Source organism: Piliocolobus tephrosceles, chromosome 8 (genome assembly GCF_002776525.5).
Source record: "Piliocolobus tephrosceles isolate RC106 chromosome 8, ASM277652v3, whole genome shotgun sequence".
NCBI classification, from domain to species: domain Eukaryota; kingdom Metazoa; phylum Chordata; class Mammalia; order Primates; family Cercopithecidae; genus Piliocolobus; species Piliocolobus tephrosceles.
The window spans coordinates 9,657,513-9,670,902 of NC_045441.1; the positions used below are offsets into that span (position 1 = coordinate 9,657,513).

The 13,390-nt window shown below is 56.4% G+C and overlaps 1 protein-coding gene across 2 annotated transcripts in view; it reads right to left on the reverse strand.

Annotated features, from left to right (window-relative positions):
* The window catches only part of EPHB4 (EPH receptor B4), a 32,479-nt gene extending 19,402 nt beyond the window's left edge, over positions 1 to 13,077 (reverse strand). Inside the window, exons 1-8 of one of the 2 annotated variants that reach the window (XM_026456639.2) lie at positions 12,535 to 13,077; positions 9,776 to 9,846; positions 9,214 to 9,501; positions 7,845 to 8,241; positions 5,870 to 6,025; positions 5,285 to 5,617; positions 4,263 to 4,387; positions 2,788 to 2,953 (exon numbers count right to left, since the gene is read on the reverse strand). In XM_026456639.2, coding sequence (XP_026312424.1) covers positions 2,788 to 2,953; positions 4,263 to 4,387; positions 5,285 to 5,617; positions 5,870 to 6,025; positions 7,845 to 8,241; positions 9,214 to 9,501; positions 9,776 to 9,846; positions 12,535 to 12,586 — 1,588 coding nt within the window. In that variant the 5' untranslated portion in view covers positions 12,587 to 13,077. The remainder of the gene's footprint in view (positions 1 to 2,787; positions 2,954 to 4,262; positions 4,388 to 5,284; positions 5,618 to 5,869; positions 6,026 to 7,844; positions 8,242 to 9,213; positions 9,502 to 9,775; positions 9,847 to 12,534) is intronic. The other variant, XM_026456640.1, reaches the window with a different exon arrangement.
* Positions 13,078 to 13,390: the final 313 nt, after the last annotated feature.

The following is a 13,390-nucleotide window of genomic DNA, read 5'->3' on the forward strand; positions in this document are numbered from 1 at the left end:
ATGTTCACCAAAAGATAAAATAATAAACAAAATTGGCTATTTCCATACAACTGATTATTACGTCTCCATATAAAGAAATGAAATATTGGCCAGGAGCAGTGGCTCATGCCTGTAATCCCAGTACTTTGAGATGCTGAGGTGGGAGGATTGTTTGAGGCCAGGTGTTCAAGACCAGCCTGGGAAACACAGCAAGACCCCATCTCTACCAAAAAATAATAATAATTAGCCAGGCATGTCTCAGCTACTCAGGAGGCCGAGGTGGGAGGATCCCTTGAGCTCAGGAGTTTGAGGCTGCAATGCACTATGATCATACTGTTACATTTCAGTGTCGGTGACAGAGCAAAACCATGTGTCAAAAACAAAAACAAAAAACAGATCAGGTCCGGTGGCTCATGCCTGTAATCACAGCACTTTGGGAGGCTGAGGTGGGCGGATTGCCTGAGCTCAGGAGTTCGAAACCAGCCTGGGTAACATTGTGAAATCTATCTTTACAAAAAATACCAAAAAAAATTAGCTGGGCATGGTGGCTTATGCCTGCAGTTCCAGCAACTTGGGAGGCTGAGATAGGAGGATCACTTGAGCCTGGGAGGTTGAGGCTGCAGTGAGCTGTAACTGAACCACTGCACTCTGGCCTGGGTGACAGAATGAGACCCTGTTTCCGAAACAAAGTAACAAAAAGCAAAACACAACCAAAAAAACCCACGGATACATACTACAACATGCATAAATCTTGAAAACATTCTGCTCGGTGAACAGTCAGAGAAGACCACAGTGGAGGATTTCAAGACAGAAAGTGGATTAGTGCTTGCCAGGGGTTAAGGCAACAGAAAGATCTGGGTGGAGGGTGATGGCTAAGGGCTATAGGGTCTTCTTTGAGGGTGCTGAAAAATGTCCCAAAATTACTTGTGGTGGTGACTGCACAATTCTGTGAATGTATCGATTGTACACTTTGAACAGGCAAATTGTATGGCAGGGGAACTGTATTTCAGTAAAGCTATTACTGAAAATTACAAGGTTTAGAAAGCCACTGGTCCAAGGCCGGGTGTGGCAGCTCACACCTGCAATCCCAGCACTTTGGGAGGCCGATGCGGGCGGATTGCTTGAGGCCAGGAATTTGAGACTAGCCTGGGCAACATAGGGAAACTGTCTCAATAAAAAATAAAAAAAAAAAATTAATTGAGCACGGTGGCACACGCCTGTAGTCCCAGCTACTTGGGAGGCTAAAGTGGGAGGACTGGTTGAGCTCGGGAGTTGCAGGCTGCAGTGAGCTAGATGGTGCCACTGCACTCCAGCCTGGGTGATAAAGCAAGATCCTGTCTCTTAAAAAGAAAAAAAAAGGGCCGGGCGCAGTGGCTCAAGCCTGTAATCCCAGCACTTTGGGAGGCCGAGACGGGCGGATCACGAGGTCAGGAGATCGAGACCATCCTGGCTAACACGGTGAAACCCCGTCTCTACTAAAATACAAAAAATTAGCCGGGCGTGTTGGCGGGCGCCTGTAGTCCCAGCTACTCGGGAGGCTGAGGCAGGAGAATGGCGTGAACCCGGGAGGCAGAGCTTGCAGTGAGCTGAGATCAGGCCACTGCACTCCAGCCTGGGCGACAGAGCGAGACTCCGTCTCAAAAAAAAGAAAAAAAAAAAGTTAGGCCGGACGTGGTGGCTCACGCCTGTAGTCCCAGCACTCTGGGAGGCGGAGGCAGGCGGACCACGAGGTCAGATTTAGAACAGGAGGCAGAGCCTGCAGTGAGCCAAGATCACGATAGAGCAAGACTATGTCTCAAAAAAAAAAGTTAAAGAAAAAACAAAGCCACTGGCCTAGCATATTAAAAATAACCTGTTACCTCCAATCCTCAAAGCCCTGCAGGAAGCTTCATGATATTTCCAATTTATTGGATGGGGAATGGAGAGCTCGGGGTCAGGTTGTTGCTAAACGTCAAGCCTGTGCTGAGCCTCTTTTTTTTTTTTTGAGACAGTCTTGCTCTGTTGCCCAGACTGGAGTGCAGTGACACAATCTCAGCTCACTGCAACCTCCGCCTCCCAGGTTCAAACAATTCTCCTGCCTCGGCCTCCCGAGTAGCTGGGATTATAGGCATGCACCACCATGCTCAGCTAACTTTTGTATTTTTAGTAGAGATGGGGTTTCACCATGTTGGCCAGACTGGTCTTGAACTCCTGACCTCAAGTGATCCTCCTGCTTCGGCCTCCCATAGTGCTGGGATTACAGGGTGAGCCACCATGCCTGGCCATGCAGTGAGCTTTGATTGTGCCACTGCACTCCAGCCTGGGGGTACAGAGTGAACCACGCCAGACTTCACACTCAGCTGTTGGTTTTGGGTTCGACATCCTACGTTCTTTCCTCTCTAGGGCATGCCATGTGATCCACAGAAAGAAGGACATGAAGATAGGACTTTAGCCAGGTGCGGTGGCTCACGCCTGTAATCCCAGCTCTTTGGGAGGCTGAGGCGGGCAAATCACAAAGTCAGGAGTTCGAGACCAGCCTGGCCAACATGGTGAAACCCCGTCTCTACTAAAAATACAAAAAATTAGCCAGGCGCAGTGGCAGGCGCCTGTAATCTCAGCTACTCGGGAGGCTGAGGCAGGAGAATTGCTTGAACCCGAGAGGTGGAGTTTGCAGTGAGCCCAGATGGCACCACTGTACTCCAGCCTGAGGGACACAGCAAGACTCCATCTCAAAAAAAAAAAAAAAGATTGGACTTTGGGGACCTGGGGTCAACACAGGAACTTTGGGGGTCTTTCCAAGCCCCACCCTCACCCCTTCCCCAGGCTCACCATCCAGTTGGGTCTGGCTGTGATGTTCCTGGCCAAAGGGTCCGTAGCCGGCCTCAGAGCGCGCCCGTACTTGCACCAGGTAGCTGGCTCCCCGCTTCAGCCCCCGCAGCTCTGCCCGGTTTTCTGACGTTTTCAGGAACCGCACACTGCTGGGACCCTCGGCGCCCTGTCCAGGAGAAGTAGGGGGGTGGCCATCAGGCGGGGCCCTAAGTTCCTGCTGCTCTTCCTGCCTCCTCCCCTGGCCCTCCACTCCCATCACTAGCCTGCCTCGCAGCTGGTGGGGCCTTTGGGAGAACTTACGTATGCAAGCCATGTGCTGTATTCATAATACCATTTTTTTTTTTTCTGAGATGGAGTCTCGCCCTGTTGCCCAGGCTGGAGTGCAGTGGCCGGATCTCAGCTCATTGCAAGCTCCGCCTCCCGGGTTTTTGCCATTCTCCTGCCTCAGCCTCTCGAGTAGCTGGGACTACAGGCGCCCGCCACCTCGCCCGGCTAGTTTTTTTGTATTTTTTTAGTAGAGACGGGGTTTCACCGTGTTAGCCAGGATGGTCTTGATCTCCTGACCTCGTGATCCTCCTGTTTCGGCCTCCCAAAGTGCTAGGATTACAGGCTTGAGCCACCGCACCCGGCCCTTTTTTTTTTTTTTTTCTTTTTTTAAGACAAGGTCTCACTCTGTCTCTCAAGCTGGAATGCAGTGGCGCAAACACAACTCACTGCAGCCTCGATCTCAAGTCGAGAATCACTTGGGCTCAAGTGATTCTCCTACCTTAGCCTCCCGAGTAGCTGGGACCACAGGCACACGCCACCATGCCTGGCAAACTTTTTTTTTTGAGGTGGAGTCTCACTCTGTTGCCCAGGCTGCAGTGCAATGGCGCCATCTCAGCTCACTATAACATCCGCCTCTTGGCTTCAAGTGATTCTCCTGTCTCAGCCTCCTGAGTAGCTGGGATTACAGGGGCCCACCAACATGCCCAGCTAATTTTGGTATTTTTAGTACAGATGGGGATTTCACCATGTTGGCCAGGCTGGTCTCAAAGTCTTCATCCCAGGTGTTCCACCTGCCTCAGCCTCCCAATGTGCTGGGATTACAGGCATGAGCCACTGTGCCCAGTCTAATTTTTTTCATTTTAAATTTTTCATAGAGATGAGGTTTCACCATGTTGCCCAGCCTGGTCTCAAACTCCTAGGTTCAAGCAATCTGTTCACCTTGGCTCCCAAAGTGCAGGGTATTACAGGCGTGAACCACCACGCCTGACCTGAGCCACTGTGTCCAGCCGCTGGTAACTATTACAGTAACTATTATATAGATGAAGAGTCTGAGGCTCAGACAGGCCAAGGGGCTCACCCAAGGCTGCCCAGGGAATCCATGGCAGAGCTGAAATTCAAATACCTGCCAGGTGCCTACAACCCATGTGTCCCAGCCAGGAGAGCACAACCCATTGCCCACCCACCCCAGGGCCGGGGGATGGCCTCACCTTCTCATGGTACTTGACCTCGTAGTCCAGCACAGCCCCACTGGGTGCCCGGGGAACAGCCCAAGCCAGGCTCAAGCTGCTGGGTGAAGACCGTGTCACCCGGATGTCAGACACTGCGGGAGGTACTGTGAGAGGCAGAGACACAGGGAACCCTTCTGCATGGTAGGTCTGTCCCTTAACTTTAAAAATTTTTTTTTCGAGACAGAGTCTTGCTCTGTCACCCAGGCTGGAGTGCAGTGGCACAGTCTCGGCTTACTGCAACCTCCACCTCCTGGGTTCAAGCAATTCTTCTGCTTCAGCTTCCTAAGTGGATTACAGGTGCCCACCACCATGCCTGACTAATTTTTTATTTTTAGTAGAGACGGGGTTTTACCATGCTGGCCGGGCTAGTCTTGAACTCCTGACCTTATGATCAGCCTGGCCGTGTCCCTTATCTTTTCCAACACTTCCTATGCTGGCTACGCTTATCTCAGTTTCTCCCTGGCTGTTTCGAGAATTCCTTGATTCTCTCGGCCCCCAGTCCCATTGGGAGCCTTCCTGTACTGTACTTTCCAGCCCACCTTTATGTCCTCCTCTCTTTCTTATTCGTTTATTTTGAGAGAAGGTCTCACTCTGTCGCCCAGGCTGGAGTGCAGCGGTGCGATCATAGCTCACTGCAGCCTCCAACTCCTGGGCTCAAGCGATCCTCTCGCCTCAGACTCTTGAGTAGCTGGGACCACAGGCACGCACCGCCTCACCCGGCTAATATTTTTATGTTTTGTGGAGACAAGATCTTCCTATGTTACCCAGGGTGGTCTTGAACTCCAGGGCTCAAGTGATCCGCCTGTCTCAGACTCCCAAAGTGCTGGGATTACAGGAGTGAGCCACTGAGCCCAGCCATTGCCCTTTTTCTGCCTCTTGCCCCCAAAGCCTCGGCCCCTCACACTTCCTGGGGACCCTTCACAGCCCCTGCCTCTCCCCTTCAGGCCGTCAGTGACATCTCTCCCGCTGGACCACCAGCCGCCCCAGCCCCCAAGTCTCACCCTCTCGGTCGGTGGTGACATTGACAGGCTCAAATGGGACGGGCCCCGTGGCTAAGGAGGACACTCCGTTCAACGCAGTGACCTCAAAGGTATAGGTGAAGTCAGGACGCAGCCCTCGAACCACCACCCAGGGCTCCACCAGGTCCTGGGGGCCAGGGTCAAAGGTCAGGTCTCCCCCGCAGGGCGCACAGGAGCTTCCGGGTCGGCACTCCCGGCAGCGGAGGGCATAGGTGAGGTCCTCTCGGCCACCGGACTCCAGAGGGGCACTCCATTCCAGGTGCAGGGAGGAGCCGTTCAGGCGGGAAACCACACTCCGGGGAGCCGAGGGAGGGGCTGCAGGAGACCAGGGAGTCAGGCAGAGGCTGACCTGCTCCGCGGCTGTGGGGAAAGGTCTGTGGAGGGACCAGCAGCCATGCTGGACTCTTGCCTTTGAGAAAGCGGGCTCCACCTGTTCCTCTGGGCTAGGGACCAGCATGCCAGGGACAAACGGAAGAAGCCCAGGGAGGATGGGGGCCATGTCAGGGTCCATCTCAGGGGTCTGTGACCCCTCCCCAATGAACTTGCACCTGGGTGCTGGTCACTTACTGGTGCAGGGTGCACCCCGGGGGTCTGTGCGTGCCCGGAAGTACCCGATGCGGCACTGGCAGATGGCTGATCCAATGCTGTTAGAATGGCTGTTGGCTGGGCATGGCTGGCAGGACCCTTCTCCTGACAGGGGCTTGAAGGTGCCCTGGGCACAGGCTGAGACAGAGAGAGAAAGCATTCATCAAAAGCATGCACGAAAACATCCATCTGCACGGTGGGCCTGGTGGCTCATGTCTCGAATCCCAGCGCTTTGGGAGGCTGAGGCCAGAGGATCGCTTGAGCCAAGGGGTTCAAGACCAGTCTGGGCAACATACTGAGATCCCATCTCCAAAAGAAGAAAAAAATTCCAGCGCTTTTAAGGGTGATGAAGTGCTAAGGTGGGAAAATGGACAAAAGATCTCAAAACCTCTCCTCTTAGAGGAGAAAGGAGATTCTCTCCAGAGAAGAGATCCTAACCTGTTTTGACCCTAATCTTGGCAGTCTGGTGAAGCCCACACAAAGACCCCTACTCTAAATTATGATTTTAAATGCACACCACAAAATACATATGAATACCAAGGAAACCAATTAAGCTGAAATGCAATGACTGAAATATGAGGAAAAAACTTTGGCCTACAGCAACACTTGTGTTTCTTTATTAAGATATAGCAGCAGGACCAGGCGCGGTGGGTCAAGCCTGTAATTCCAGCACTTTGGGAGGCTGAGACGGGCAGATCACGAGGTCAGGAGATCAAGACCATCCTGGCTAACCCAGTGAAACCCCGTCTCTACTAAAAAATACAAAAAGCTAGCCGGGCGAGGTGGCAGGCGCCTGTAGTCCCAGCTACTCCGGAGGCTGAGGCAGGAGAACGGCGTGAACCCGGGAGGCAGAGCTTGCAGTGAGCTGAGATCCGGCCACTGCACTCCAGTCCGGGCGACAGAGCGAGACTCCACCTCAAAAAAAAAAAAAAGTTGGCCAGGCGTGGTGGCTCACGCCTGTAATCCCAGCACTCTGGGAGGCCGAGGCGGGCGGATCACGAGGTCAGGAGATCGAGATCATCCTGGCTAACATGGAAAAACTCCGTCTCTACTAAAAAAAATACAAAAAATTAGCCAGACGTGGTGGCAGGCGCCTGTAGTCCCACCTACTAGGGAGGCTGATGCAGGAGAATGGTGTGAACCCGGGAGGTGGAGCTTGCAGTGAGCAGAGATCGTACAACTGCATTCCAGCCTGGGCGACAGAGTGAGACTCCGTCTCAAAATCAATCAATCAATCAATCATTTTTTTCGTCCATCAAAGCTCACAGATTCCCTAGAAAACCAGAGGGTAAGAAGCCCTGCTCTAGAGAGAAGGCTAAGTGAGAATTCAGTATCAGTAAATTAGAGACTCACAATGAACAAGTGTGGAGACCTTAAAGGCTTTGTCCCTACACCAACAAGGTCCACCCCACAGGACAGTCCTGCAGCCCAGCCCAGCCTCCCATGTTCGGCAAGCAGGGAAGTTGGCCAAGGTTAAAGAGAAGTCTGGAAATGAGAAAGGGCTCAGAAAACAGACCCTCTGATAACTGAGTGCTCAGGAGAGGGAAGAGCATTTGAAACAGAAAGTTGGCTGGGTGTAGTGGCTCACGCCTGTAATCTCAACACTTTGGCAGGCTGAGGTGGGCGGATCACGAGGTCAAGAGTTTGAGACCAGTCTGGCCAACATGGTGAAATCCTGTCTCTACTAAAAATACAAAAATTACCGGGCATGGTGGCGTGTGCCTGTAGTCCCAGCTACTCGGGAGGCTGAGAAAGGAGAACTGCTTGAACTGGGACCCGGAAGGCGAAGGTTGCAGTGAGCAGAGATTGCGCCACTGCACTCGAGCCTGGGAGACAGAGCAAGCCTCCATTTCAACAACTAACTAAATAAAATGGAAGCTTAAGAAGTGGGTCCCGAGTGGAGTTCAGGACTCTCCCCCGGATGAGCAGCAGTCGCAGGGGAAGCTCCAGCTCTCACCTCGGCACTTGGTGTTCCCCTCGGCTGCCTCGAACCCCGGAGCACAGCTGCAGCCGGTCACCGGCTGCTCAGCCCACTGGCCATCCTCACGGCAGTAGAGGCTGGGGCTGGGGCCAGGGGCGGGAACGGCATCCACCACGCAGCTGCCAGCCACGGGCACAACTAGCTCCCGAGGCACAGTCTCCGGGAAGCGGGTCAGGTTCACAGTCAGCTGGGCGCACTTCTTGTAGAAGAGGTGCAGGGAGAGCAGGGCCATGCAGGCACCCTGGTCCTGGAAGGCCAGGTAGAAGCCGGCCTTGCTGAGTGGTCCCAGACGCAGCGTCTTGATGTTCACCTTCCCAGTGGCCTCGGCCCCAGGGCGCTTCCGGGTGAGATGCTCTGCGGCCACTGTGTCCACCTGCCGGGGCGGGGGAGGCACACCGCTGCTGTCCCCACTCCCTGAGGACCCAGTGGACTGTCATGCTCTTCCCAGCTCACCCCCCGGGCCTCCTTGGTTCCTGTTCCAGAACCTTCCCTCCACCTTCCCCAGGGCACACTTTCTGCAGGCCCCCACACTGTCCATTCATCCTTGCAAAGCTCCTGTGATGTGCCCAGCCTCTGGCCTGCACCTCTGCCCTTTTTATTCACTTATTCTACAAACGTTTACTGACACTGACGCCATGCCAGGCCCTGACCTCAGAGTCAAGGAGACAGCAATGAATGAATCTTAGGGAAGTTATAAAGTACCCTGAGGCCGGGTGCAGTGCCTCACGCCTGTAATCCCAGCACTTTAGGAGGCTGACGTGGGAGAATCTCTTGAGCCCAGGAGTTAGAGACCAGCCTGGGTAACATAGAAGACCCCGTTTTAAAAATATAGATATAAAAGAAAAATAAAGTAAAATGAGTGCTGAGACAGGCAGGTGGACAGAGTTATGCAGGATTGTAGGGAGGAGAGAATCAGCCGAGGCAGCACAGGCACGATCTCGGAGCTGGAACTTGGAAGACAAGTAGGGGTGTAAGAGGCAGAGAGGCCCCCAGGTGGAGACATCACCGCTGCAAAGTCACAAGCTGGAAACCAGCCAGGTGCAGTCAGGGAATGGGAGAAACTTAGCGTGGCTGGAGCGTAGTGGGGTAGAGTGGTTGAGTTGACTGGAGGAGAAGCCTGACCCCTGGGCCTCCCTGGGGACTGGGTCAGGCAGCCCCCATATATTCTGCTGCTCCGCCCAGATCACCCTGTTCCCTCCCCAGACCTAAGCCTCCTGCTTCCAGCTTCCAGCCCCTAGCGCCCCAGTCAGAGGCCTCAGAACTACATCGGCTGCCCTCCAGGCCACAGGCTTGCTGGCTGGAATCCCACCTTGGCTGTGGCTAAGCCCCAGTGGCACCCAGGTACCTTGATGTAGGGGTTCTCCATCCAGGCTGGTGTGAGGGCCGTGGCCGTGTCTGCATCGCTCTCATAGTAGAAGACGGTGAAAGTCTCCTTGCAGGAGCGCCCGGCCCGAGGCAGGGACAGGCACTCAAGCATGGTGAAGCGCAGCGTGGCGTAAACGTGGACGGCGCCACGCCGTGGGACCCAGCCCGTGCGAAGCCAGTGGGCCTGGCCTGGGGCACGCTGCACGTCACACACCTCGTAGGTGCGCACACTGTGCTGTTCCTCATCCAGGCCGCTCAGTTCCTCCCACTGTGCAGAGAAGGAGGTCAGCTAGGGGGCTGGGGAGCTGCCAGGGAGAGGGCTGCATGGGGTGAATCCTATAAAGTGAGAGGGACGGAGAAAGGGGGCCCGCTGGTACTGCAGGGAGGGCGCCTCCGAGGAGAAGGGCTCAGACAACACTGCTGGGGCTGCTGTCATCTAGGGGGACAGCGGTGAGGAGTGGTGCACAGAAAGCAGGTGGCACAGGCCCTCCCTCCTCCCTCAGTTTCCCTCCAGAGCTCCAGCTCCTGGGTGCAGCTCTCACCTGCCCGTCCACCTGAGGGAATGTCACCCACTTCAGATCCGCAGTTTCCAATTTTGTGTTCAGCAGGGTCTCTGAGACAGACAGACAGAGTCAGTGCTGCTTGGGGTTGGGGATGGAGGTCAGGAAGACCAGATCCATGGGAACTAGAGGAGTTGGGGGGCCAACAGGGGACTAAGCCCTGTCCTCTGCACCCACCTCCGATTTCTGGCCTCTTTTGCTAAGTGCCAACCCCACCGCCAACATCTGGTAGGCATGGGGCTCCCTTGGGATACCCCAGATCTAGGCCTTCCTGGAGGAGGGGGGGAGATCAAAATGAACGGGGAGAAGGGGCGGCAGCTCAGAAAGGGTTAAAATGAGAGCCGTGCCCCGGTCCTGACCCCCAAGAGCAGAGGCTGCTGGTATGGGAGAGGAACCTCTTGTCTTAGCCTCCATGTTTCCCCTCCCAAGTCCCAGAATCGGTCTCTCTACCCCACAACTTCACTCCCTGTCCAAGACCCCTCCCTGCTTTCAGACCTAACACCCCGTCCTTTCCTCTTTGAAGGGAGTGCTCTGTGCCTGGGGCATAGCCCTGGCCCTCATCCCAGCACCTCCCTCCTCACAAGTGCCCTGATCAGGAAGCGCTGGAGGCCAGGATGCTAGGGTTCCCAGATGCTAGGGTTCCCAGGCTCCCGCAGAGGCCTCACATCTGGATTTGGTTACGGGAAGGCAGAGGGGAGGAGATTATGGGGGGCGGTGTGAATGGGAGGGGTGAACACACCTGGCTTGGCTCGAATCATTGGGGGAGGGGACAGGCACTGGAGGAAGGGGGGATTAGGAAAAACTGCACAGCCCCTGGCAGTGGAGATTGGAGGAGGGAGGGTAGGGGAATCCCCTCAGGGGCTAGCAATGTGGGGGGCAGCGGGCGATCGGAAGGGCGGAGAGGAGAGCCAGAACACCTGGCTCCCACTCCATGGGAGCTGCAGGAGAAAAGGGAAAGACGGTGGGTGGGGCAGCCTCTTCCTGGGGTCCAAATGATGTCCTCTGGCCAGGGTTCAGGTGGGAAGCCAGCCAGCCTGAGGTGAGAGGTGCAGGGTCCCCATGGGTAGCAAGAGACAGTCCTGCTCGCTGGGGACAGGATGCCCGGGTTCTGGGAAGGGGGTGGATAGAGGCTGCCGTCTCCACCCTCCATTGTTCCAGCCGGGATAGTGTTTTCCTGTCTCCAATTTACACACTGTCTCTGCCTCGGGCTGTCTGCAGCCTAGAGAGCCCGCTCCCTTTCAGCACCCCAGCTCGGCTGCAGCACGCTTTCATCTGTCAGTTCGCGTGTCTCTCACCTCTCTCCTCCTCCACTCTCTGTCCACCTCAATTTCTCTTTCTGACAAGTCACTATCTCTCCTTTGCTTTCGGCCTCCACTTCTCGCCGTTCCTCCGAGCACAGGGCCTTAGATAAAACTACATAACTTTAACTAAGCCCCGGCCTCCTCATCTGAAAAATGGGGGCAATGATAGCACCCACCCTCAGCGTTGCTGGATGGGTGAAATTAACATTTGTAAGGCACTCAGCACCGGCCTAGTGCTTGGAAACACTCAGGTAATAGGTGTCACAATCACCATTTCCTCTGCGTCTTTCCTTCTCACCACACCTCGTCCTCGTGGTTTTTCCACCCCTTTGGCCTTCCTCTTCCCCTCGTTCACGGTTTTTTTTCCCCTTCTCCTTTCTGAGCTGGGCAAACCTCCCCCCACTCCCAACCCCACACCTAGCGTTTGATCTCCAGCCCAGGGCAATCCTGCCCAGCCCGGCGGGGGGAGAGGGTTTTTCTAACTCCACTGAATCCTTCCCTTCGGGAGTCCCTCATAGCCTACCCCCCATAGACCACTTTCATAGCAGACAGAGAAAGGGGGGTGTTGGCAGCTCACTGAAAGGAGATTAGGGACACAGAAGGAGGGTTTCTAGGGCTCTTGGCTCCCCCTCTAGGGGACCAGGAGGGACAGCGATCCATGGCCAAAGAAACACTTGGAGAGACCAGGAGGCGGGAGATAGGCTGGGTAAGTTAGGGCAATGTGGGGACCATGTAGGTCAGTTTCTACCTGGGGGCTGTGTAGGTCCTAGGTCTCAAGGGAAGCCCGGGACTCACCTGGCGCCCGGGTCTAGACCGCATTTAAAGGAGTGGGGTGCAGCCTGTAGAAACCAAGGAGCCACTCTATAGCAGGGGCAGGGGCAGGGGCAGGGGCAGGGGCAGGGGGCCGGAGAGCGGTTTGGGGGTTTGATGTGTGAATGCAAAGGAGGCCATCCTGTTGCAGGAGTGTGGAATTGGAGGATCAAGGTGTGATCGCTAAAGAATTGGTGGTGGGGGTCGTTTTAGGGCCTAGCACGAAAAGTTCTGCCTTGTCTGCTGTTGCTCCTCCAGAGACCTTCCCTCATGTAAGGCGGGAGGTGGGACTGGGACAGAAACTTTGCAGATAGTTTTGAAGAGTGGGGTGGGGAGGAAAGGAAAGGCTGCCAGGGGCGTATGGAGTCAGCAGTGAGAGTTTGGGGAGCCCGGGCAGGGGAATGTCCCGGGTTGCAGCCAGACTCCATCTCTTTCCCAAACAAAAGAAAACTCCACTCCCCGCCGGGCGCCTCTTCCCCGCCCCCCTCCCGTTCCAGCACTATCGGTCCTAAGTGTTTGGGATTGGAGTGCCCGGGTAAAGGTAGACAGAAGCCGGCCACTCCACTCCGAGGCCCAGATGTGGTGGGGAGGTCCCAGGAGTGACGGGGTGCCTCCCCAAAGGAAACTCACCTTCCAAAGCGGCGGCCAAAGAAGCCCAGCAGAGCAGCGCCCGGAGCTCCATGGCGTCGCCTCACTCGGGTAGAATCCGAACTGAGTTTGGGGGGCCCTCGCCCCCCCAGGTCTGACTCTCCCTGGGCGGGTGGACGTCGATTCTCCGCGCGGGACTCTCCGTCGGGGCCCTCAGCGCGGGCCCATGCGAGCGTGCGGGGCACCGGGCGGCGGCGCCAAGTGTGGCTCCGCGTCTGTGCCGCGCGCGGGCGGCGGGCTCGGAGCGTGCTGGCAGTGGCCGCGCCGGGCGGGCGCGCAGCAAGACGTGGCTGCAGTCGGGGTCCCTCCGGGGCCTCGGGGTCCCGCCCCGGGTGGCGGGGGCTGAGCCGGCCGCTCGCGGTCTCCCCCCCTCCCTGGAGTGGCTCTGCTCGCGCCGCCGGGCCGAGTGCTCTCCTCGCGGGCGGGGATGGTTGGAGCCCGAGCAGGGACGGAGCGGGAGGGAGGGAGACTGCGGCGCGGAGCCGGGCGGGCCGGGCCGGGCCGGGGCTGAGCAGCGCTGGGACTGGGCCGGGCGGCGCCGGACCCGGGAGGGAGGGGCGCGCGGGGGGCGGGGGCAGCTCCCCCAACGCCGGGGCTCGGCGAAGGGGCCTGGGGAGCGCTGATTGGAGCTCACGCTACTGAATAATTCATGAGAGAAGCGGAGAGGGGCACCGAGTGGAGCAGGTCGGGAAGTTGGGAGAAAGTTTGGAGAAGGGGGAGGGGCGGCGGGTGAGGAGCCCCGGGACCGCCCAGATGTGCGCCGTGGCCTTGCGCGCTGTCTGGGACCGAGCATGTCGGGGCTGAGGCCCAGGGACCCCCGGGACAGGCCCGAACCCGA